The sequence below is a fragment of the Cyprinodon tularosa genome, unplaced genomic scaffold, assembly GCF_016077235.1.
Source record: "Cyprinodon tularosa strain WSP-4 unplaced genomic scaffold, ASM1607723v1 ctg443, whole genome shotgun sequence".
Taxonomy (NCBI): domain Eukaryota; kingdom Metazoa; phylum Chordata; class Actinopteri; order Cyprinodontiformes; family Cyprinodontidae; genus Cyprinodon; species Cyprinodon tularosa.
The window spans coordinates 339610-366653 of NW_024039167.1; the positions used below are offsets into that span (position 1 = coordinate 339610).

General features: G+C 38.3%; 1 protein-coding gene across 2 annotated transcripts; it reads right to left on the reverse strand.

Annotated features, from left to right (window-relative positions):
- Positions 1 to 24415, reverse strand: tbc1d5 (TBC1 domain family, member 5). 2 transcript variants are annotated; one of them, XM_038300248.1, is made up of 23 exons: positions 24301 to 24415; positions 13721 to 13772; positions 12371 to 12483; positions 11782 to 11839; positions 11549 to 11657; positions 11295 to 11384; positions 10285 to 10359; positions 9661 to 9728; positions 9466 to 9568; positions 8679 to 8767; positions 8537 to 8587; positions 8370 to 8439; positions 6241 to 6413; positions 6000 to 6142; positions 5572 to 5678; positions 5001 to 5086; positions 4142 to 4437; positions 3907 to 3969; positions 2287 to 2495; positions 2101 to 2200; positions 1897 to 1976; positions 1555 to 1812; positions 1 to 1241 (listed from the first exon to the last, which is right to left on the reverse strand). In XM_038300248.1, exons 3-23 carry the CDS (start codon positions 12468 to 12470, stop codon positions 963 to 965), a joined length of 2607 nt encoding a protein of 868 aa, XP_038156176.1. In that variant the 5' UTR covers positions 12471 to 12483; positions 13721 to 13772; positions 24301 to 24415; the 3' UTR covers positions 1 to 962. The 2 variants fall into 2 exon arrangements, with proteins under 2 accessions (XP_038156176.1, XP_038156177.1); XM_038300249.1 differs by lacking the exon at positions 3907 to 3969.
- Positions 24416 to 27044: the final 2629 nt, after the last annotated feature.

Consider the following 27044-nt stretch of genomic DNA (forward strand, 5'->3'; position numbering starts at 1 on the left):
TCAGCTTATAGCAAGAGCATTATAGTTTTATTGATCTAAGTTTAATTATGCTGAACGGGCAGCTGGAGGAACATTCTTTGCGTGCTGCCGCACAAAATTTGCACAAAACAGGAGAACGACCCTCATCCGACGTGGGAACCAAATAATCACATTAAAATGTTCACAACTAGACAGGATCTAAAAACCAAAAGTCGACTCATTCCTTAATTTAATCACTTTATCTTAGAATTTAAGAATCTAAATGGTTAAAAAATATTCATTCCAAATAAAAAAACAAAAAAAAAAAAAACAAACAAATAAGATCACAGAGTTAGGTTTCGTTTGGCTGAGAGAAGTAGAATGGTCAGAGGCACTGGTTTAGAAGCGGGAGAAAGCTGCCCTCGACGGTGATGGGGAGGAGCTCATCCTTTTCTTACAGTATCGGAGAAGAGAGAGTCCTACATAAGGACACATGCGCACACACACACACACACATATATATACAAACACAGGCAGCAGTATGGCTGTTTCTCCACATTCATACTGGCTTTCTCTCAAACCTCATCCATACAGCAAGAGGAGAACATTTCTTCCTAAAAGGAAACTGCAGTCTCAGGTCAATCAGAATAACTGAGTAGTGACAGAATAAGTCATCCAATAGCAACCGCTCTCTGCAGAGTAGGGCACTACAGTTAAGATAATGGGGGGGGGTTATAAAGACGGAGCAGGCATTAGATAGATGAGACAGCTCACAGCATCAGTTCAGACAGGACTTGCATGGAACAGATGACGGCTAGGAGAGACAAAGCATAAAGGACTTATGACTCTGCATGTCCCAGTCCACATATGTGCAACTTTTTAGTGGCGTGGCACCAACAGCAGGTGGTTCCCTTCCCTCTGCAGTCAGTTTTATCAGACGCCCTGAAGGGGATAAGAGACGGTATAGGTGCAGCAGAGAGAGAGAACTGGAGTAACTTTCTTGTTCACAGGTCGTTTGGGTTAACGATGGTAAAGTCGGAGTCCTTGCTGTTGGTGGAGCCCTCCTCTGGGCTGGAGGAGCCCGAAGCAGTGCCTGTCATCAGGGGGTCGGGAAAAGTCCCTGAAGAGCCTTCGGGCTCCATTCGCACGGCAGCTCGCCCTCGCCTCACAGGAACGGGAGGCTTTCCTTCAGCTTCTTTCCCCTCAGCGAGCAGGTCTTCATCCTGAGACACCAGGATGTAATCATCCCAGTTCTTTCCCTCGGAGCCCAGATAGGACGCCATCTTTAGGGGAGAGGTTAAAACGGGTCAGAAGTGAGTAAATGGACAGAAACACATACAGCAACAACTAATGAATTAGAATAGATACTCCTCTAAGTTTGATTTGTTAGGTAAAAACTTAATCATATATATACTCATATATTTGAATTCAATATGATTATTAATTATGCTCAAGTGTCAAGTGTGTAATATTTGCTTTAAGCAGAAAGTGATCAATAACAGACAAAAGTAAACCAATAAGTTAACTCTGGTTACTCTGGAGGAGCAGCATGGAAACTCCCACTCAGGTGGCAGGAAAAGAAATAGGACAAGTAACCTGCGGCTCAGGTGGGGTTGTGGTGGGTTCTTCCTCCTTCTCGTCGGCGCTCACACTCCCCTCCAGATAAGAGTCCCTGCTCCGCCTGCCGTCCTCCCCCTGCTGGTGTCCGCTTTGCTGGTGCATGCTGTTCAAAGAGGTGTCAGCGGCTGCAGCTGTGGAGGTGTAGTGGTCATCAGCGATGGTGATCTCTTCGTTCTCCTCCGCCTCCAGCTGACTCTGGTTGAAGCGCAGCGCTCCCTTCAGGATGTCTTTGATCTGATTGGATAAAAAAAAAAAGGTGAAGTGTTAGATTCAAACTATAGGATCTCCGTTGGAAGAGTGTTTTCCAGAAATACTCACCTGTTTGAGTCCAGCTATAGAAACTAGGACTTCATCTTCTTTCTCCAGGTGCTCTTGGAGAATCACCTCCTGGATTTTACCTGAAGAGAAAATATTTTTTTAAACAGTCTTTTCCAACAGAGATAAAAGTCTTAACCACACTAGATGGACGACTGAAAGAGCTTATCTGGATGTTTTGATTGGATGAGCCTTATCTGAACTCACAGATGTGTGTATTCATCATCTTGGCGCAGTATTTGCTCATGGCCTCTAGGTCGTTGATTTGGCCCTGCAGGAATGATACCTGGGCTTCCAGATCTTCGTCCTTTTGATGTTTTAGAGAGATAAAAAAAATCATGGTGAAGACGAGGGATTCAGCCTGCAGAGCATCCAATAGGTCAGACAGCTCACCGCCTCTCTTTTGCCCATGGTTTTGCTTTGGGAACGAGAGCGAGTTATGGTGAAGAAGGAGTCCTTCTTGGTGGCGGAGAGCGGAGGAGACGAGCTGCTGACGTCACTCCCTCTGGAAGGCGGCAGGGGTGGGGAGGCAGTGGACTGGCCACGCCCACCTGAGAGGCTCTCTGTGCTGGGAGAGGAGCTGGCCGTTCTCGAGCTGCGGCCTTTAAAGGACGCAAGAGAAGATTGAAACAAAAATAGTTTAAATTTCGACTGATGCATATTTTAATTCCAAAGACTGAAGAGTGAACCGAAGAATAACTTAATGCATGGACTGCTTCACTCATTCTTGTTTTCTGGGTGGCCAAATGAAGCATGCAGCTCAACTGGGTCGTCATCAAAAAATAAATAAATAAATAAAACATCTGAGAATCTGAAAGCCCTTAAGTCTAAATTCATATCAGAAACCATATTAAATTTCTATTTAAAAGAAGAACACTCAGCAGAAAATTTATTTATTTTATTAAATGCCAACCTTACCCTTCATAATAACCAGTTCCAGACAGTTTACTTAGTATACGTTTCACTTTCAACATCAGTGCAATAAAAGGAGCGAAAAGGAAAAGATTTAAAAATCCCTCAGCAAGAAAAATGCAGCTGGACTAAATTATTGGATATTATTGGAATTTTTAAATAAATATCTGTGATTAAATGTATCTGGAGCTTCATTGACAAACATGTAAATATATACCGCAAAAATTGAAAGCCATAAAAGAAAACAAAATACATATATAGATCCATATTTTTCAACAAGTAAGTAAACAGAGAACTAGATTAGTACATACAACCATTATTGGTTTACATGAAAAGTTAAACATTAGGGCAATGCTTAAGCCTGCACAGACATTAAGACTGCAATGACATCCTTCACAAGCAGAATAAGCTACAGAGGCACAACGGAGCACTGAGACAAAACATATCTATAGAAAGTTTAGTGGAAGGAAAAAGTGGGATATAAAAAAAAGTTAACGACTGACAGAAGGTAGGCTAAATTTTGTGTAACTTGTGGTGCAGGTCCCACTCATGAGTCTGGAGGTGATGCACCAGACTGCAGGTGGAGACAGCAAACATGGAGCTATCCAGAACATTAGTTTTAAAAGCCATAGAAAATCGATGGGCTGATCATGTGCATATACACGACACTGAATGCTTTCTTTATTAAATCTTGAGCAATATTCTATTGTTTAAAGGGACATAATCCGACTGTTTGTCAAATAATTGTGACATATTTATAATATTTTCATATTCAAGCAGCCCTTCTCCAGGAACTCCGTCTTCCAGCTACAGTGTCTTTAGTGCCTTCAGATTAATCCAAGCTTCTAGAAGCTGTAGCTATAAAGAAAATGAAATAAGTATAATAAAAAAATAAACATGTGCTGTGATTGCCCTCTGCTGGCCAACATATACAGTCACATCCACATGCAGGAAATGTCTGTTTAACAGCAAATTGTTACAGTTTACACAAAAGCACACAAGCAAACAAAGTGCATGGAGCTAGGCTAATGGAGATGCAAGGGTTTGAGGGTGGGGGAGGTGGGAGCATGACACACAAGCGGTTGCCTTGGTAGCAGTTACCTTGTGTGTCAGTGAGAGCCTGTTCTGGGAGAGAGCCCTGAGACACTCCGCCTGAAACTCCATCTAACAGACAGGACAGTGAAAGCTAATGTAGCCATACCCACACCAACCAGTGGCTGCACACGTTCAGCTCATCAGTGTTAAGGAGGACATGCAGACAGGACTTTAGTTTTATAAATAAAAACAAAAGAAAAATACATAAAGAGAAAAGCTCCCCTGTTCTCTATTAACTCACCTTTGCTCAGGTGGACGGGCATGCTTTCAGACTTCATCATACGGTAGTTCTGAGACTGGGGCTGATCAGGGGGCTCAGCGAGTGGGTGAGACAGGGCGGGCGACGGCGCTGAGGCAGGGGGCGCTAAGGGAGGTGAGGAATACGAGGAGGAGGAGGAGAACACCTCGCTGTTGATAGGGGCGACATTGCTGGACACGCCAGACATGGCCGGGGCGATGAGCTTTCTGCCGAAGCTCAGCAGGCTGCTGGACACCTTGTTGATGTTCAGCGGAGGAGCTTTTGCCACAGAACCAGACCTAGAAAGGCAGCAAAATAAGAGTAAAACCATTCAGCTGGATTTCTACATAAATAAGGTTCTTTTTTTACACTTTATTACACCTAAAAATGTTTAATTGTGGAGATGGGGTCACAGAACTAATGACTAATGAGATTCTGAAAGCATTTAGAAACTGATCTTCAGTTTTCCTCTAATGAAATCTATGGTCTCAGAGTAGCCAAAAACATCAGCTCTAAGAGTCTCGACATATTAAAATAGCAGGTTTAAAAAAGAAAACAATAATACAAATGTGTCATATTTTCAGACCAGGATATGAACTCTGAAACCTCTAATATTGTCAACTTCCTGTTCTACTTCACGATAAATAAGCAAAATTTAGTAGAAAGAAAGTAGCTGTCTGAGAAAGTGATACCAACAGACTCGGATTAAAAATGATTGCACGTAACAATAATAAAAAAATAAAAAATACAAAAAAACTTGTTACAAAAATAAAAAAGAATCTGACATTAAAGACAACCGTTACTAGAAAATTAAGAAGCTACGAAAAAATGACTGTGCTGGAGTAGAATGTCTGCCATGCACCTCGTTTTGTTCATCAGGTCGGCGCCTCGTGTTTTGTAGTAATCCAAGTTCTGCTGAAACTGGTAGTTGACAGGACGCGGGTTATTCTACAAGAAAAGGAAAACAAAATCTGTCTGGATTAGAGACGCACATTGCAGGAAAGAACCTGCAGGTTGTTTCTATCACCAAAGAAATTCTCCGCATTTATGAGCCAAAGGTTTTTAATTAAAAAGGAAATAAAAACCTGCTAATCTTATATTACAAATGTCATCTGTAATTAATCATATAAATATTATTGATTGATTCACAGAGTCACAGTATGAAAAGGTGTCTTTTTGGAAAACAATATGCGACTGTTGCTGGAGGATTTCCACCCACTGTTTTGCATGTGGGCGTTTTGCTTTGGCAAATCTCTTCCTCAAACTGCAGGAAAAGTAAAATGAAATCACTCTTCAGAAAGAAGCAGGATACTCGCTTATTTCCGCTTCGCTCACTCTCTGTTCTCCATTGGGGGTGGCTATGTAACGGGGCTCAGGAGACAAACAGAGACGGTCTATAAAAACTGGGATTTTCTTTCGTAGCGTTGACTTACTTTGGGATCTCGGAGAAACAGAGCCTTTTGGAGCAAAGAGTTGATGTCTCCTATGGGAGGGTAATGCATCAGCAGGCCCAGGCAGGTTTGGAAGTTGCTTGCGATTACTGAAAAGAAGAAAAGTATAACTTTACAGAGTTACAGAGAAAACCTGTAATAAATATTCCGTTTGTGTTTCATATTTCTGTATAATTATTTACAGATTACTTAGAAGAAACACAGAGCCACACTTTCTCACAGTTTGACCGTAACCCAGCCTGAAAGTACAGCAGAAAAAACATCTTTCTGCTTCAAGAAATATGACCTCATCTGATTAAATGAAGCAGAGGAAATCTCATTCTTCAGCTCATAAGTGTCTTATTAAATTACATGCCACAAAGGCCGACACATGGCTTCACTGCATTAGCTTAGCAATAAATGGAGCGTACAAGCATCTCGGATGTAAAGCAGCATGGCCACGAACACGTAGTCCACCAGATCCAGAGTGATGCTGTCAGCAAACAGAGCGTCCCACACAACCAGGAGGTCCTGGAGGGGAAATTCACGGCCGAACAGCAGGCGAACCCACCGGCTGAGAGAGACGGAGAATAAAAAAAAAAAGCAGAGGGTAACTGAATCTGTGCAGAGCTTAGAAAAGAAGAAGAGGAAGCTGAGGGAGTAGTTACATACATGCCATAGATCTGTGGAGCGATCTCCAGCCGGTTCAGGTGCATGTGTAGCTCGATGTCATGCTTCTTCACCAGCTGGTCCTGGATGCGGTTGACTTTGGTCACGACGGCGACGGATGGGCCAGCATCCTGCGGCCGAGCGAAGGGGATGCTGGTTAGCATTTCCTCCTTACCCTGCAGAAGAACATTAAGACAGAACACCCGACTGAAAAAACTGTGTGCATTACAATACATTGCAAAATAATTCAAAGATGATGAACTTTTTCACCTTTTGTCACATTTCAACTATAGACTTGTTTAACAGACATGAATAATGTGGAGATCAACGCCGTTTTCTCAAATCTGAATAGTTAGCATGCATTTATATTTTCCGAACTTCGTCAATAATAAGAACAAGCACATTAGAGCATCTAAAGACTAAAAATTTGCATCTTTGTTTTTACTAAACAGCTTTAACTCATTTTATTAGATTGAATAAAACAAGTTCCAAGTGTTGCCACAGATTCTCAGTTGGATTTACGCCGAGATTTTTGACGAGGCGGCTGAATTAAAGGAATGTGAATCATTCAATTATAGATCTGTATTCAGAGCTCCTGCTAGGAGGTGACTGTCGGCTCCAGTCTCCTGACTGCTTCTTTCTAGGACTGAATGATTATAAACATTTAGAGAATGAACATTTAGAAAAAGAAGTTAAGAGAATAAGAAGATCACACAGGCTGAAGACTAAAAGATCTGGGCAGGAGGGTTTATTTTACAATCACCAACATAAATATAATTTATATTTAATGAAGAAAAACAAGGATTCCTGAAGAACTAAATTATTTGTGCAGAACGTGTGTCACCAGACTCACTTTAGTTTGGACAGTTTAAAATCTAGATTAAAAACAGGAAGAAGACTGACCCCTTTTTTGCTATTTAAAATTTACAGTAACCTTGTATAATAATCCTGTTATAAATTCTCCTTTGACTATTTGAGCTGATGTAACGAGTAAATTTCTCCTCTGTGGGATCAATAAAGTTAATCAATCAATCAATTTGTGCAAACTTTACGTACATTTTTTTTTTGTTCATCAACAATAACTTCAGAATACAGCTTGGAAAAAGATTTTCTTGTCATGTAAATGATCACTGGAGGGTTGGGTTTTTACATAATCATATAGTTTTAAGGTTGGCTATTCAGAAATATTTCTGTTTATAACCATAACTGTTAATAGTTATTACAGTTTTCTTCTATGGTATGCAAAAGACAACTTGTTTCAATGAGCTTCCATTTACTACTTTCATTAACTTTGAAATGTATTTATTTATTTATTTTTTGCTTGTGGCTAAATTGTTATTTTTATCACTCCTGTCCTTGTAGCTTGGTTTTACCGATCACATCTGATCAGCTTCTCTATGCTATAGATAAGCATCCCCCCCGTTTTATGTTTCACCATGCAGATAGCGCATCGTTATCCTGAAGGCAACATAACTTTATTGATAAATTCAGTGTTTGCAATATGAAAAAAAGTAAAAACAACCTTAAATAGTTTAAGAAGTAACAGAGCGGGTTCATATTTCGCCTAATACCCTTTTATATGTGAAATATAAACTTTTTTTTTGTTTTTATTCTTCTTCCTGAAACTATCCACTTCATGATTTCTTTGGTTGTTGGATTTACACCAGTTCCCTTTGCAAGCTACGTCTTTTTTTTCAGCAGCTGTGTCTGCCACCCGTATTCGGAGACTATGAAGCAAGTAATTGGATTTCACTTCACAGCTTCCACATTCAGGGTTCGACTTTTAAAGCCATCTGCCAGAGGTTGCAGTTAGTGCAGCTCCTCTCCCTTCTAAAGAACCACAGAGGGGCCCAGGGGGCTCTTGCAGGAAAAAAGGTCACATGAAACATGTTGAATAAGGTGACTGAGTCTTTATTCAGGTCACCATTTAAAGTTGCTCATGCAAGAAAGAAAAAACTAAACTTTAGAAATTCTTTTAAAAAATGTAATTTTTCCTCAACTTTTTTTGTGTGTTTAGCACACACTAAACACACTTACAGCTACTCTTATGTCATTACGTCAGGTAAACCAGATGAGACCTTCAGGTTTATTTCTGAATGTTGGCTTAATCTAATGTAGAACCATGGACTGACCTTCCTCACTTCCCTCTCGAAGGTGGAGAACCACGGCTCTGCTGTCTCCATCAGCTGTGAGAACATGGCACTGAGCACAGAACAGGCCACAGGTCAGTGTAGATATAAAAGGGATAATTAATGACAAAACAGCACTTAAAAAAATGTCAAAGAACTTGTGCACTCACTAGGCATCGTGTTCAAGGTACGCAGGGTTCAAAAGACATTTCATCTCTTCACTATAGAAAGAAAAAAAGCAGACATCCTAAATTTTATTTTCTCTGTGGAAGAAAAGGAAAGATTCAGCTGTAAGAAGAGCCCTGTACTGACCTGGGGCTGGCTGTCTCGCTGGCGTGTTGGAAGGCCTGATGGTCACAGTGCAGCACAAACACTATGGGAGCCAGCAGCTCATGCATCCCCTGCACACACATAGAGACAGCCCTGTAAGGGTAGCTATAGATGGAGCACAATTTCTGGTCAGTCTTTCTTTAATAATGATGCACGAGGTTTCTAATTCTTGGCGACAGCTTTAATTTAGATATCATTAGCCAATGCCCCTCCGCGTGTCACTTCCAGTTTGGAAAGGAGATGTTTTACCAGCCATCTATTTATCCACTGGCACCGATAATGATTAGGTTACAGAGGCATTTTGTTCTCCTTAAACACAGAGTGCCTCAACAGAGATGAGGGTTGCTTTAGATTTATTCTCCCCACAGTTAAGGTGATATTTGCAACCATTTTAAACTATACGATGAAAAACCTGTAAAAACTATGGAGGGATGGATGATGATATGGATTAAAAATGATGGGTGAATGACTAAACAGATAAAAAGAATAGACAAGTATGAGGAGAAGGTTGATGGGGGAAAAAAAACAGATGGATGACAGCAGAACAGAAGCATGGATGGGAGAACTTAGAGGGATGAGTGACAGAAATACAAACAGGGAGGATGGACAAACGCAAGGATGGATGGATCCTTTAGATGCATATATAAAAGACAGAGCCTGAAAATATATTTTTTTTCCTCCAAAAATAGTCAAATTCTCCACTGTGTAACCACAAAAATACCCGAAAGGCCAATATTAATTAAGGCTATGATTAGGCAAACGGTGATACCTGTTTATATAGCAACTGCTCATTCTCTCTGGCGTAACAGAAAAGAATGTCCGTCAGCTTGGTCCTCACATCCTCATTCTGGAAGTAGCAGATCTCAGGGAATCTTTTGTAGAAGAAGAAGGAATAAAAAAAAAAAACATGATTTTGCAAAAACAGCAGCAAATGTAAAGTTAAAGCAGACAGAGTGGGGCATACGTCCTGAAAACGTCCTGCTTGATCATCCCCTTCAGCTCTTTATCCTGAAAGAACTTGTTCCACAAACTCTGAAAAAAACAAAAAAAAACAAAAAAAACAGGGAAATGAGAAGCAGTGATCTGTGGGATTTTTAAAGTGTGGTCACATTAATTTGATATAAATTAGCTAAAAGGATGAATAAACAAATGAACAAAAGCCCATCCTTTAACTAGATTTGTATATATGAATAAATTGCAGGCAACACCTGGAGAGCATTTAATACAGACAGAATAAAATAAGGGGATTTTTGTTTGTTTGTAATTTCCTGCATAAATGATGGGATTTGGCTCAAGTACAAAACATTTATTTTTGGTGTTCATGAATTAAACTTAGGCTAAGTAAGCTGCTCATTAATCCTAGTTAAACAATGATAGAAAACACTTTATGTGGATTGACATCTGGCAGTTTGTTCTGATTTGCCTGATTATTTGATGAAATCTATTTAAAAAGCAGGTTTTCAGAGTTTTGTGACCACTGAAAGATCATGATGCAGTTCATGTGACTTGCATCACATTCACCAGTAACAACAGTAAGATTAAGAAAAAATCAGTATAAATAAAAAAAAAAAAAAGCATGAATCCTTACCCCTTCATCCTGGGACAGTGGATTGTTGACCACCAGGTCCTGCTGGCCTGCAGCCTTGCGGGGGTTAGTGATGTGCTGCAACAAACAGTAAAGGTCTGGGTGAGGTGAGTGAGAAGGCCACCGTTCTTTCTAATCAAATTATGACAACAGCCTCCACAGCTGTGGCCTCATAAAGGTTTATTTCTACTTAAAACCACATTAGCTGCTCAAAATCATTTTTGCAATAATTGAATTGGTTTTAATTGATAGCCTGATGCAGTTGGCAGACTTAACATTGTGAATCTGCTATTGTTTTTATTGCTTTTCAAACTTTTTGATTCTTTGACTGAAGTTTCAGTGCATTGAAGTCGTTTAAACGGCCAAATAACTGTTAGATTTCTGTCTCAGGAAGTCAGGGCAGATCTCTTGGATTTTGTCTCCAAATGAGAAACATCTCTTGGTGCAAGATAGATCCATCAACACCAGAAAAGACGACCTTGTTAAGATGCTGACTGAAGCTGCTAAAATAGAGTTTGTATCCTCACATAGGATAAAAGGGACCTTTGCAAACAGCAAGCCAAGTCTCTAAAAGCAACATGTAAAACAGATTATAATCTGCAAATCAAATAATGGACGAATAATGGATGAATAATTGGAGAAATGTCCTGTGGTGTGGTTAAACTGTAAACAGAGTACTAAGCTGTAAATTACCATCTTTAAAAAAGTTGGAAACTTAAACTCCTGAGACAATCAGTAAATTCTAAAGTACTAAGGCAGCACCATCATGCTGTGTGGGTGATATTTAAGGTGATGATCTCTGCAAAATACATGGTATTATAAGGAGGGAGGATTATGGTATAAGAGATTCATCTCAAGAAATTCGCTAAAGTATAAGATAATTAACAGCTGATGCTGGATTCCTACTGAAAGTTAAACATTTTATACATTTCCATAAAATATAAAAGTCATGCAGGCGTTTTGGATATGACAGAACAAGAACAGCATGCTGTAGTATAGAAGGGCCGCCCCACCATCTCTTTGATCCTCTCATACTGAGCCCGATGCTCTTTGGTCTTCTTGATCCACTGTCCCTTGTCTTCAGGGAGAACCTCCAGGTAGAGCTGCAGACACACAGGACACCCATTAGTGGCTGATTGCTCACACATGAAAAATAGGAGGAAATCTGTTCCTTTACAACCAAACACTGAGCTCCTACTCCACTGATGTATTGCAATACTTTTGCCAAAAACACTTTTTAATTAAAATTCAATGAATCCAAAGTTACCTTCCAGCAAACGCTGCGAAAGCGACTACTCCTCAACCGACCGTTGACGCCAGCCTGCCGGATCCTGGCCAGGTAGTTGCTGTTCAGGAACAAGTCGTCCCATTCTTTTCTGCACATCAGAGGATTACAAACAATCAACCCAAATTTGATATTTCTACAACTAAAAAGGAACATCCGGACATCAGTTAAGAAATTGTACCAATAATGCACCATAGAATGTAAAAAGACCAGACCTGTATGAGAGGAAGGTTGACTGAGACTGGGAGTAGGAGCTGCTGTCAAGAGATCCTCCTGAGGATTACGAAGATAACCACAAGAGGGAGTTGTTGGCACCGGAAAAAGAAAAAAAATTCTTACATTTTTTCAACCTTTGTAACCGAATAAACTGCCCCAGTTACTACCTTCCAATGACAAGCTGTTTTTTGTTTTTGTCTGGTTTTGTTCACATCGGTAGAACAGAAAGGGCCAGAAGCAGGGGAAGTGATGACAGAAACCAGAGTGGCAAACTGCCTATTCTCTTTATTGGCGGTAATAAGTCTAATTTGGCCTGCAGGTGAACATGCATTCAAGTCGGAGAGCTGTCTATCAGCATTAGTTAAAGGAGTGGATCATTCCACAGAGACGCTCACAATGAATATTCATCAGCACCATAATGTTCTCCTTCTCTCCCACCCAAACAGGAAAATAGCCTTCAACCCTGAGGCTTGCCTTGTCTGTGACTCGCACCTTACTCAGATTCATTTTTTTTTCTCCATTTGTCATGAGCCTCAACTGGTTGTCAGGCGGTTTAGAAGGAGATCAAAATGTTAAAAGTTGACTCACGGCTGCGGTTTTTGTTGAAATTGTGAAGCGGGTCGAAGCCGGTCTCCTGCTGCTCGTCTGTCTGGAGTGGGTGACGGGTCTCAAAGTTTGGGTGCTGCATGACTGTGGCTCGGCTGGAATAGAGCGAAGGCAGAGAAAAATAGAGAACAAAACAAAAAGAAGACAACGAAAGCAGGTTTTAAAGTGTCATAGAGTATTTTTCGTTGGGAGTTTATCTATAGATCAGTGCCTGAAGCAGGGGAAATTGCAAATAAAGAAAAATGATGCAGTTTTAAAATGTTTTCCCAAGAAAATTCCATAAAATCTGATTGCTTCTCTACTTAATAATAAATGACTAATTGTTTTGGTGTGAACAAAAGATATTGACTCATTAAATAAAGCCCAAGTATGATGTAACCCTTTTTCATTTTTTGGAGTATGTTAACTTGAGTAATAGGTTTTTTTTGCCTCAGCTTAGCTTTGTAATCCACTTGTTGCTGGTTTTCTTTCTTGAAATGTGATTTCAACATGCAAGATAGCAGCCCTTAGGACTGAGTTTGGATACCACTGTTTTAGAGATTTACATGACATTTCACAAACGTGGGAAACTCGGAGCAGATATTTGTATTTTATACATTTTATCAAGGAGTTAGATGTCACCATGTGGACAAGTTGTTCAGTAGAAGAAGTTCTCAAATCAGAGTTGTAATTTCATCGCGGTAAAAGATTTAACCTTAAACCTCTATTCTGTAGTGAAAGTGCGAAGAGAATCAAGGCTCTCCTGTTTTCTTTTCTGTTTGTTTTTAAATAATAATCAAAATAGCTGTCCTTATTTTTTGTGGCATTTTTATGCTGAAGTTCTTTACATGTGGTGTAGAATGTAGCTGGTTCTACACATCAATACATCACGTGGTTTCTGACTGGTTTTTTAAAATTACTCTGATATTTATTCAGGAATTTGCTAATATTAGAACATGTTATTTGTATTTTTGAATACTTAAGTGCTTTTAAAGGCATGTACTTTTAAAAACTTAAGTATTTTCAAAAGTGAGTACCAAGTGAGTAACTTTTAATCGCAGTCCAGCAAGATTTGACTATGAATATCAATACTTTTACTACTGTTAAGTACAGTGTCTGTAACATTACAACATGTGGTAAAGCTCATGGTGCAGCATTTTCTCCACATGGTACCCTATTAACCAGATTTAGATTAGTGACGGAGGATCAAACATTCAGGACTTCTCTAACATTTCCCATTATGTCTGACCTCCGAGTAGAATTAACCAAAACCCCAGGACTACTTTAAGCAAAAAAAAAAAAAAACAATCATCACCTTTAAAATAGTTTAATTTTGTTTATCTCTGTACTTACACACACAGCCGCCAGATTCTCCTAAATCAGGAATCTGAAGGTGGGGGTGGTTCTACAGGAGGAAAATGTAACATCAGTAAAACAAATAGTTTTATTTAGGAAAAAAAAAAGGACATAGACAAAATCAACAAAAATAATCTACAGCATGCTTTTTGTTTTGATGCAGACTTTACAGAAACCTAATACAGAATGGAGTCAGTGAAGAATGGATGGAATTAAGAAGAAAGCATTTGAGACACTCGACCGAGCTCACTGTGATGTATGGAGAGAATCAACAAAGCTAATGAAGCCATTAGAAAGGCAAATTAATGCTTCACTGTTAAAAGATGAATACATTTCAGACTTTACCTCTAATAGAAAACAAATAGGTGTTTCAGAAACGATGAGAGAGGTAAAAGGTTCATTCTCTATTATAAAAAAAAAAAAATCCAGTTTCATAAAGAAAGACTTCAGTCACTATTGAGCCCCTTGCACATGTACTCTCTAAGGTATTGGTGTAAGGGATTTAAAAGTAGCTAAATTAACACCGCTGTTTAAAGGTATAGTAGTGGATGTTCTTTTTCTGGGTGGATTATCAAAATAAGTGGTCCTCAATCATTCTAGTGATATGTTTACGTGAGGCCATTCTACATGTTCGTCCCCATTTTCACTTACCGGTGTCTGACATGGTGGAAACATGCAGAAACAGGCTTGTAGATGCTCTCGCACAGGTTTAATAGGCGTTCCCTCTCGGGAGTGCGTAAGCCTGTGTGTGCATTTTTATTATTATTTTTTTTTTAATTCACGAAAATCCTTCACCGTACCTTTAAGCCTGGAGATGTCAGTCTATATGTTCTCTAAAGTACTTGAAAAATTTGTTTATGAAAGAATACCAAAACATCTGTCTAATAACTGCATTCTGTATAAGCATTAATAATCAGAAAAAAAAGTTATGTTGAAGTTGGAGACATAGTTAGGAAACCATGATCCAAATCAGATTTTTTTTCTAACTTTAGTATAAAGTTGGCAAACACCAAGGTATTCTGTAAATTGAGAAAAAAGTGAATGATAGTCAATGTTTATGGATGCAAAAAGTACTTTTAAAGTATCTTTAAAAGATCAGCAGCATTTGGTTGTACAACACCAGTTTTAAGAAGAAAAAACGGATGTCAGAAGATGTGAGATCTGTAGTATCCATCAGAATCATCGTGAAGCAACTGTGCAGAAATCTCTGCCATTGGATCAGTTGTCTTTGGTCATATGCGTCACAAACACACTCCTGTGATTTTGCTCTCTTGCAACCAAGAACACAATAAAGAATGTGCTTCAGTTTTCCGGGAAAAAGTCCAGCAGTGTAACTGATGTCCTCTACAGCTATAAACCTCCACCGCTGTCTCCTTCCCTTCCTTATCCTCTCACATTTTTTAGTATCTCCTTATAAACCTCTTAACACCACTAACTCGCTGTCCATTTTACAGATCTGGGTCACATCATCTTCTCTGTGATTTAGTGGAAACAATATATCCTACATTGCAACATTTTTCACCGTGAAGCATTAAAGAATTGACCATTTAGAGGTCAACAACTCTAGAAATCACAACTGAGCAAAGTTATTTTTCCTCAGAGAAGAGAACAAAATCATTTAGAGATCAATTAAAGCCAAAACTAATTTCCAGGAAGTATCACTTGATAATGTTGCTCAGTGAACGCAGTCAGTGCTGTTGAATGTGGTTCATCAAGTAACACGTTGCTCTATGATTACATAGATCATTTATGAAACTCGATTTCCAGACCTTAAGTAGGAGTCGAGTCTAAAGTCTTTGTTTTGGTGGCTTAAGATGAGCTGAAACCCACGCTCAGAAACCAATGGCCATCCCCGCTGCGCAGTGTATCTGCTTGTTTATGGGAGATAAAACAAGCAACCACAGGAGCAGCTGCTTTGGGCATTTTTAAAGTTTTGAGGTCACATAATTTGATTTAGCAAATGTTAGAGAGGGTTCAAATCACAAATCACCAACCAGGCTCAATGAAAAGTGAATTAAAATACCAAGCAGGTAAACTATGAACCGATTCCTTATTGCCAAATTCTCAGAACAGAAGAACTTTGTTTTAGAGACAAAATCTAGATTAACCCGTTTATCTTTCATTCGTTATGTGGTATAAGATTATATCATGTTGATGAGAATGGCTTGCCTTCTGCTAAGCTCTACAGACTAAAAAGGCAGCGGCTCTTTCACAGGCTTTCCCTTTATCAAGTGTGGAAAAACAAAACAAAGGAGCTTCTTAAAACCTATTAACCATGTGAGTGAAACACGGCTTGATAGATTGGAAAAGAAATGCGGTGAATGTATAGTGGAGGATGTTCTTTTTACGGGTGGATCATCAAAATAAGCGGTCCTCCTAACTGTCAATCTTTCTGGTGATATGTTTACATAAGGCCGTCCTACGTGCTCGTCCCCAGTTAGCTATCTTTTTCTGCGCATGTGCACTTTCAGGTGCATATGTGTAGTATTAAAGCTCACCTTTGTTTAAGCGGTTCTTTGAAAATGGCAGATGGTCTTGAGAAAAAGTGTCTATGAAGTTTTTGAAAAGAAGAGGAAGGTCTCAGAAGAGAGAAACTAGACTAGAGTGTTTTTAGGAGATTCTTTAGTGTGATGGAGTACACTGAAAGCACAGGTTGGGCTTCCAACTGATGCCTCGATTGCAAAGTTTCTACTGGACAGGTAAAGTTGGGCATGCTATTTAAAGTTATTTAAAGTCATCTACCTCTATAGTGTAACTTTCAAGGGAAGATATGTTTGTTTATTTTGTAATTTGCATCATTGGTAGACATACGGTGGCCATAGATCCTTATTTAACCCGCAAACATGTCCAAATTTCCACTGCAGCACACACACACATAAAGCATGTCATAATTTTTTTTATGTACTACTAGTCTTATTTGCTGAAATAAGACTAGTAATACAACTAGTAGTTGCTAAAATTTTTTATATATAAATAGGTGTGAGATGAGATCTATCCGAGCCACCGTCTTATCATTGCGTCCCCGCACATCCTCCATGAGAAATGGGTTTGTGCATGCTCTCGAGAGGCGTTCCCTCTGGGAGCGGGTGCAGGGTTGTGCATGTGCATTTTTCTTTTTTCATGTGGAGAGGGGAGGTCTTTTTAAAAATCCTCCACTATACCTTTAATTTAAACTTTTCGTGCATAATAAAAAAAATCCTCGCTCACTCCTTTAATACTTTATCATGAAACTGCTAGAAAAAAATATGGATTCCACTAAACCCAGCAATGCTCCTCCCTCATCCGTCTTTGAGCTCTGCTAGTCAGAAGGCGAAAAGGAAAAACTGAGCTCATGTCCTGCCTACATGAAAGACAACTTCTGTCACAAAATACACAGATGTTAAAGGTTTAGAGTAGGGAAATTTGCCATTTTAAATTTGATCCTCAGTTAGAAAAGTTAAAAAAAGTTAGAAAAGTTAAAAGTCTTTAGGGTGAAAATACTTGTTTGGCCAACTTCTGACTAATTAATAATGAATCTATAGAGGTTTTTTTCCCTAATATTTGATAAATTCACTCAGTAAAAGACACTATGTCTTACACATATGTTGATATTTTCAATGCTTATTTTCTGCACATTTTAATGATTTTCTGAACTAGCTAGAAAAACATTTAAAATTTAGTAGTATCTCTTTTTAAATCAGACAAATTATACATATTTTAAGAGAAATTTGTGTTTAATGAAAAGTATGTTTAAGAAAATGCTTAGAGGTCGTTATTTTCAAAAGGGAGTTTGTTAATCAGTGAAATAGAATGGTGCAATTTTAGATTTTATGTTTTAGATTCATAGAAATATCAGTATACAGTGGCACTGTGGTAGCTACAGCATTAAAGAGAAAATACATTTTTAAGTTATAAATTGCAAAAACCCCAATCATAAACCTGATTAAGAATATCTTTCTTAATCGCATATTTAAAAAGGTAATTCCTTATTCCATCTCGATTTTCTTTTTCACCTTGGATTTGAAATGCTTTTTGCAGATGCACTTTCTTTATACTTCCCCCTCTCAGTGACCCTTCTGGTTCTCAAGCACGCTGAAAAACCAGTTAAACCAACCCCAGTTACTCCTCAGATGTAACCAGCTCTCTCATTGGTCATTTTGTGAACAAGTGTGGCACTTTCACCAAAGAGAAAAATGCAAGTTCTAAAAGGATTTGAAAATGCAAGGTTGAAATGAAGATGGAATAAGGAATTAACCCATTTAATGTGTGATTAGGAAAGGTATTTATAATCAGATTTATGAAAGCTAGCTTTTAAATCTTAATTTAGAAATATGATTTGAAAATACATTTTTAAATTGCAGTATTTAACTATGGAATAAGTTAAGTAAAATATAAAATTCCTCTTTAATAATTCAATTCATAATGGACAATCAGAAAAAACTTTTTAAAAATGGGATTTCTAACTATGATTTAAATGTTAAATGTGAGATCCTACTTTTCTTTTCCCCAGTGATTCTCTTGGTCCTCCAGCCCTGAATGATATAAAAAGACAATAATATAAGATAAATTATGGAGAAGAGTGGACTTAGAATTTCCCACACAGACCTGCATCAAGTACTTTGACTAAAGGGAGCAGAAAGTTGTCTTTTTCCCCCCTCAAGAATTGCCTGATTTGGTCTTTCAAATTAATTCCTCAAGTCTATCTAAAATAGAGAAAATCTTTATAAAAGGAGGCGTTGATAAACAGACCAATCTTAGAACCCGTCTCACAGGATGCTTGCTTTTGGCTCAGACTCTTTAGTCTGTAGAGACTCGGGCTGGGCAGCATATTGAAGCTGTCAAGATATCAAGGTTTTTTTTTTTTTCCAAAAGGGATATATGATGATACCAAGTTGTTTATATTGAGATTAGGGCAGAATAGTTTTGCCAAAAATCTAAATAATGCTGTTTTTTTTTTGTTTTTTTTTACTAACATTAACTAACATTGGAACTGTGATTTAATTTGCACTAATCACAACCATCTACATGTTTCCCTCCAGGGCTTCAGTGCTTTCCTGACCTTGAAAGCTTGCTTGTCCAGATTCCATTGTCACAGGACGTTACAGTTATTGCTTCTTCTCACATGCAGGGATCTGCAAGCTAGCTGCAGATCTCTCTTCCCTTCTGGGGGGTGGAAAACAAACTTTAAGGGTATTACCACCAACTTAAGAGCTGGAACAGAAAGCCAACGTCCTACTCTTGTTGAATGTAATGTGTCCAAAATTGAGAACCTCTGCCATTTGAATATGTTTTGCACTATTATTATCATACTTTTACATAGTAGGTTTTCTTACTTTCATTTCTCATTTCTATCTATCTATCTATCCATCTACAGACACACACACACACATATATATATATATATATATATATATATATACATACACACACACACACGTACATTTATATGTATTCAAATCCATTACCAAACTTTCAAGGCACTTTACACTGGCAACATAATCAGATCATCTAAGGAATGACGACAAATGTTGGTTTTATTACTCCTTGCATTGTGTGCTACATAGGTCCAATCCCAAACTGGCCCCTAAGAACTAACCGTGAGCACTACCCCCTTCTTTCTTCCTACGGAGGGTAGGCCACATTAAGTGCCATTCCAAACTACGTAGTGGGTAGGGTGAGTGAACATTCACCCCTTAAATAGTGAGTCTGCATCAGTGCAGGAAACACACTGCAGCAACTGCAAATTCCTCTGGTTTGCTGCATTTTCGTCACACTGACGAAAAATCTCAAGTTAGTTTATGAAAAAAACATCATTAATTCCAAAATGGAAGGTCCTCTTTGAAATACTTTTATTTGACCACATACATTTGTTTAAAAAAAATGGGGAAATGCTTAATGTAATGTTAACCTGCGCCGCAGAGCTACTGCCACGCACATTGGGGTGTCAATGTGTTGCCATAGCAATGACTGCTTTCCTTTTCTGTTACACGGAAGAAGACGTCCCATTCTTGTTTATACCCCCCCACCTTCAGTAAAGGCACCTTCCACAGCTGTGTGTGTGACTTCACCGGGAAAGTGCCACTTGATAGTGAAGGGTTAGTTGTGAGGGACTCTGCAGCAATCCCTCACAGGCAGCATGCATGCAGTGACAGTGAGAAGGAAAAACTCCCCTTCACCAAGAACAAAACTCCAGCACAACTAATTGGGGGTTCAAAGAGAGAGAAGCAGATAAACAAAAGGGACACAAAGACTGATCTATAAATACTTTCTGGTGGAAAAGGTAGCAGTGAACTAGCTCTGTCTATGTAAATCTGCCTGTGTGACATTTTAGAAAAAGTCACCAGAGTTACCTTTTTATGGTTATGAAAGGAAAAAACATACTCAGATAACTAAAGAGCATCACAATTCATCTTATATATATTAAGATATTATTTTCAGTCTATATCAACTTGCCCTAACAATGACCATAGGGTGAATGCAAAATCTGTTTAGAAACTACACCCAGATGAACTCCTTGTATGAAATTTTTTGAAATTTGGAAATCCAAGACTGAACCACAGAGTCAAATCTGGTTTGGATAACAAAAAGGTTTCAACATCCCCTTTAATCTCCAACTTAAACTCAAATAAATCAAAAGAAAGTCCATCAGCTAATATGAGATCCCCGTTTGTCAGAGTACTTACAGTAGAATTAAAAAGGGTAGGGAGGCTGTCAAGATGAGAGGAGCTGTTTAATCTAAAAAGGCAGCTTATAGTTTAGTCAGAGGGAAACATCCCAGCTTAACAAACTCACATGCCTCCAGTTCAGCACACAGCGAGAGCTCAGCAGCCTTTACAGTCACATGCTCTGAAAAGCTACTCAGAATCAAAGCCTTTACAAAACACCGTGAACTTTCCAAGTATTGACTGATTCAGTTAGCAGACATCTATCTGCAAAGATGAACTTCAAGACTGGCAGCCATGGTGGGTGTCTGTGCACTCGTAACGGGTCATGAGACAAATGCAGACAGAGATATATTTTTCTTTCTTATCTTAACTACTTTATTAGAATTTTGTCGATAATTTTAGCTCATCAATCCTGCTTTTTCTGTTTAAATGGGACAATGAAAGGATTCTTTTGCTGAACCATTAAAAATGCAATGCCAGCTATAGCCGAAAAAAGACTGAAATAAAGTGGAAAAATCCAAACTGACTTAAACCCTCTGCTATTATCTGTCCGCCCTAATCTGTTCTTGTTACCATAATCATATCCATGAGAATGAGGTTAGTTAGGGTTAGTAGAGACCATGCAAAGCCATTTAGGAAAGTTGTCGCAGGAAATTATACACCAAATGTGAGAAACTGTCACAGGTCTAAAATAAAGATGCACCCACAGATCAGCCGTTAATTCTACAGACAGATTTTGTCTTATCCTCTTCAAGAATAGAATCGTGAAGTTGAGCTTTCTTTAACCCCAACACAATCAAATAAATGTGCCAGATTACATACAGAAACCATCGAAGCAATTTATGATCTGTGATATGCTAAGATATTTACTTTTGTTTTTTTGAGAAAGGCTTCGCAATACCTTTTAGCCAGATCCCCATTCTGCAGTAAAGAAGTGAAACCTCAGTTTCTGGATTTATATAAACATCTGTTTAGTTGATTTGCCAAGCACCGGTGGTAGAAATCCATAAGTCAATCAAATAGATTGAGATTGAAAAATGTTCTCTTCATCAGTAGATCAGACAAAGACAAAGGTATTTTATAAATATATTTGAACAGATCCATCAAATTAAAGAATTCATCCAATGTTTAATCCCTGTAAACGCATCTAGCAGAACATGGCTAGTTAGATTTTAACGATCTGTGTTCAATAAAAAATTGGATTAAGGTCATGATCATCTAATTTGGTGTTTAGACAGCCAAACATTTTGATTTCAGACTAGATTTCAAACTACTTCCTATATTGAAGATCCTGAAATGGATCTTACCTTTATGTGCCCTTAGAAGGGAAATCAAAGAAAGATTGAAATCATTACCAATCAGGAAAGCCCGAAAAGTGGCAGTTCACAAAAAGATCCAATGTAAATGTGCATCGGTCAATCGGCAATGAAATTGGACGGTTTTCACGTGATCAGCCATGACCAGCCACCATTATGTCGTCATTATGAAGACAACTGACTTCAAGCGCCGGCCGTTGCGCTTTGTCCTGCGCTTGATCCGTGTTTGTTTTGGTCACAGTACCCAAAACAGGGGGGGACCCAGAAAACAAAAGTAAGGTGAACAATGTTCTGAAGCTCAGACAGGAGCAGTGAGAAATCAGTGAGAAAACAGCAGCAGAGAGAAAACCAGAACCCAGATGAGGCAGCCAGACCTGCCCTCCTCTGGAGCTGAGCACAGCGATGTAGGATGAAGCCTGCTGAGCAAACACAACAAGGGGAGGCAACGGCTTTCCAGTGGAGGTGGAAGAAGGCCAGCAGTAGATCAGAGAAGTCTGCCAGGCAGAAAAGGCAATGGAGCGAAGCCAGCAACTGGCTGGTATCTGCACTTGAGGTAGGATGAAGAAACAGTCCTTCTACAGCTAAATTAAAACAGCTTTTATAAAAGCCACCTACAAACCTCTAGGGAGCATTTGTTATTTTCTCTATCTTATCCATCCATCCATTTTCTGACAGGCTTATTTATCCTAGCTGGGGTCGCAATTAGAGGTGAGTATTGGCATGAGTGTTGCGATTCGATACATGTCGCGATACTTGGGTCTCGATACGATATTATCACAATATTGCAGTATCACTATATATTGCCATATTTTTACCAGCTATCAAAATCAAATGATGAGATAAAACAGCAAGTGCTGTATATTTTCATCAGAAAATATTGATTAGGTAATATTATCCATGTTGTTTGGGGTTTTCTTCCACTGTGACTGCCTCAAATACAGATTTGGTGCTGCACACACAGTTTAAGGGCTCCACAGCGCTTTCTGCCAGAGTGGTGGTGCAGAGGTAGCCCATTTTCTCCATCAATGTTTAATGTAACTATTTTTTTTTTTAATCGATACTAATAAGTGAAAGATCGATATTATATTGTGTAGCCGAATATCACGATATATTGCCAAAACGATTATTTCCCACACCCCTAGTCGCAATGCGTGCTGGTGCCCATCTCCAGCTGTCAATGGGTGATAGGCGGGGCACACCCTGTACAGGTCGCCAGTCCATCGCACGGCTTCTCTATCTTATATGGGATTTTAAAAAGATTTGCTTGGTTGCCTCCTTAACTAAAACTGGTGAGTTCATGACACTTTCTCTCCTAAATTTTATACCTAATAATACAATGTCAATGCACATGAGAGAAAAATGTAAGAATTTACAAATTAGATGCTGAGATCCATGATTGGCAATATCAGGATCAGCAGATTCTGATTTTCATGATCGGCTCATCTCTCTAATCCAAAGAGAATCCAACTGCAACCAGAGTCAGACCAATTACAGACTAGTGCCGGGCTGCAAGCTAGAAGCCATAAAGTCCACTTAAACCGAACTATAAGACTGCGATCCAATCCAGCACATTACACAACTGAATTCTTAGTATGTAGTCTCTTTATTAGAACCCAGAGACAGTCCAAGTTATCCTGTAGCAGAGCCTAAAGGACTATGAACTATTCAGACAATTAGTTTGAACATCTTCTCGAGAAAATTACATTATCTCTAAACTGGTCATATTTAGAGTTAAAAATCAAAATTAAATGTGAGGTACTCGTAGGGCTTGCATTTTGCGCTGTGGCAAAGTCGATGCCATCATTCGGACCAATGGAATAAGGACACAACAATAGGCCTGTAAGCAACATTATCTGGGTGGGCCCCATATGAAGTACAACACCCCATCCCCCTGTTATGGTTTTAATCTACGCTCTGGATTACCCATAATTCCAAGCCTTAGTGTAAAAAATAAAATACTCAAATACATCGTTCTTTTAAGCTTTTTATTACGGTTTGAAGCATATTTTAGGAGTGTATTTTTGACTAACAGTCTAATGAACTATACACAGTTATTAACATAGTAATTAAAAGTACCACTGTCTGGTTTTCTATTGGTGTCGTGTTTAAACGGCTCACCATGATGCTGAAATCTGCTGTGTTGGGGTATAAATAAGGTCCGGTCAGTCAGCTTAGTATCAGGTGGGTTTAAGAGGAATTTTTCGCACCATTACATCTGCAAAGAGACGTCCTAGTCCAAAATTGCGTAGGGGCCCCTAAGAGGTCGGGGTCTCCTAAGCAACATGCACTCTCTGCTTACCGATAGTTACGCCATTGATTCGGACATTAAACCAGAACGTGTGTCGCTAACATCTCTCTGTGCTACGATGTAAAGCGAGAGCTAAATTATCCAAACAGCTTTAAAATCTCCAAGTTCAGGGCTAAAATGTAACAGAGCTGACAGGACAGCTAATGGCGCAAGCTAGGCTATTAGCATGTAAACGAGCCACGGGCCCTGTCAGTTACTTCCGAAACACGCGCGTTTCCTCCCCACCGCGGGTCAGGGTTAACAGGAGCTTTGGTATCTTCAGAAAGGTGAATAGAAGTACGTGCAGAGGTTTAAATGTTGCTCACATACCTGTGCGGATCATGCAGGGAGCAGCATTATGCTGTATAAAGACTGTCTGCTGGTTTGTAAACACTAGCAGGTCAGGCGGAAGTGCTGCTGGTCAGCTGACTGGTCACGTGATCAATGGAGAGAAGCTCATAAAAATAAAGGTGGTGTTTTATGAAACAAAAAAGGGGAAGTCTCAGTTTCATATTTACTAAGAGGATGTTTTTTTTTTAAATGAAGGATTACATCGTTATAATTATTCTGTAATATCTTTGAGACAAACAGATAACTGATAATACAAATAGATCAGGAACTTAAACAAGTGCAAAATAATTATTAAAATAATAGAAAAATCATTGCAGATAAACATGTACCTGTTAAAACTGTCAGAGGTCCCAGTTTGATTAGAGGATGATTTAATTTAAAATATAATTAAAAAAGGAAAGAAAAGAACATTTGTAGGATCTTTCGTAGTTTTTTTTCTGTTTTTGTTTTGCTCAAAGATCTGTATATTACAGTTTATGTGTAATAGATTTCTTTTTCTGCAGCTTGAAAGTTCTAGTGCAAAATTATTCTCCTGATATATTGCTGTTGGTTACTGTTTTGCAGAGCACTCAAAAATCTTACTCAATTAGGAGTAATACTACTTGGTCATATTTCTACTCTAGTAAGCATAAAAAGAAGCCATCCAAGTAGTTACACAAGTAGTGCTCAAGTACTGAGTAACTAATAATAGCATCTAATGTTAAAAGTAACTTAATAAGGACAGATCAACATGTAAAGTTATGTGCAAATTTGGATATTTTAGACTGTAATAAAATAATTAAAACAAGCAAAAAAATGTCATCAAAAACATAACAATTCCAGGCAGAAGAAAAACCTTTCCAAACTACTTTTCTTTTTAACATAAAACCTTTAAAACCAGTAAATTCAGTAACAGTATTTACTCCTTCCTCTATATTACCATGACCTCCAAAGCTCATAGTAAGCATGTGTACCAAAAAGAAAACTCCTTTTAACATAATGCATGCATTTACTGATTCCTAAGTGCATTTGCAGCCCCCTTCGTCTCTTATAAGGTTTTGTTTGATTTAACAAATATTGCTTTTTTGTTTAAATAATCTGAAGTCATTTTTTATCATGAAATGGATAAAGAAGAAGTAGTATTGGCTCCAACAATCAGCTAAAAAAATATCAACATCGTATATCAGGGATCCATTAGGCTGATGTAAAAATAATCAGCAATAGCCTTAAAGAACCTGTTTTGGTTAACCTCTACTTCATACAGCCATATTGTCAACATACAATTGCATAACTGTAGCTTTTGCTTTAGTCCCTCTCCTGGCCTTCACAGCAAAACAATTAGAGGCTGATCCTGCAGTGATCAGCAATGAATATGGATATTATTCTGGAGGGAGCTTTTATTCTATACTAAATGGGTGATATGCCTGAAACAGCATATGTGCTCCTGCACTGTATAGGAGGCATGGCTTTAAGCTCCCGCAAGGGGGTGATGAAGAAGTTAATCTTTAAAGAAAAAAAAAAGAAAACTGTACTATTTTGATAGGAAACCAATATTGTACTACATTTCATTCCAGCAAAATAAATACTTTGCTGCAAATTATTCTGAATCAAATAGGTTTAAAACAATTGTTCTTGTTTTATTTTTTTGTTTTAAGTGGTTGAAGATGAAGACATACAGAGATTAGGATTGATGGGGAAAAAAAAGATTTCACCGAAGGAGAGCATGATGCTATTAAGAGTTTTTTCTTAATCTGAATTTTTCCTCATTCTATTAAAAAAAAATGTTTTAGTTACAGAATCGCAAAAACTGATGTAATGTTTATTTTTTAATCCTAGTCCTATGGAAATACCTTAAAAACATACGATTGATGTAATTTATCTTTGATGAGTGCTTTTCAAACATGTGATTAGCATTGATTTTATGAATATGTACCCTTTTTCATAAACTTCTTCTGATTTCTTGTCATCTTTCCAGCTCTAAATTTAACTTATGAATAAACTATTTTTCATTCATCCTGTTCCGATATTGTATGAATTATTTCAGAGAACACTGTTGCTTTGGACCATTATTGAAGTGTTTACTGTAAAATACATTCTGTATAGAAAAATCTGTTAACCTGTGGGGTTTGAAATCTTGAAAATTTTGCACTTTTAACAAGCTTGAACTGAATATGTAAAGAAAAATTAAGGCTACTCTAATACTTGCAAACTTAAAACCTTGTATTTTCCTAATTTACTCTGCAACACGTTTAGTCTAGAGTAAAGTGATGATCTGAACAAGATTGTAATCTTTAGGAATAAATGCTTTGATTTTCACTGAACTATGGGTCAGATTATTTATTTTTTGTAGGCCTATCTTGAGGTAGAGCTAAAAGCTTCCAGGGAAGGTTCCTTCTGTTTTCTATCACAGTAGAGCTATTAGGTAAAACTCTAGCTCATGAGGGTCATCCTCTTTCGTTCTTCATGATGACCACAGTGATGCTTAATTGAATAAACCTCCACTTCACGTCATTCAGCGTTAATAGATTATTTCTTGTAACTTGCAATTATCACCATTTTGAGATAGTATTCAGGTTTGATTGCTAACTTTAGTATGGATCAAACCACTTTTACCTGTTCTTGTGTGCAAATATGCACCAGGGCTCAGTTGGCACTGTAGCAGGACTAAAGTGAACCGTGTCCCTCTGTTGGAGCCCTTGGTGTAATTTTTTTATGTATTGAAAAAGTCCTTGACATAACAGCTG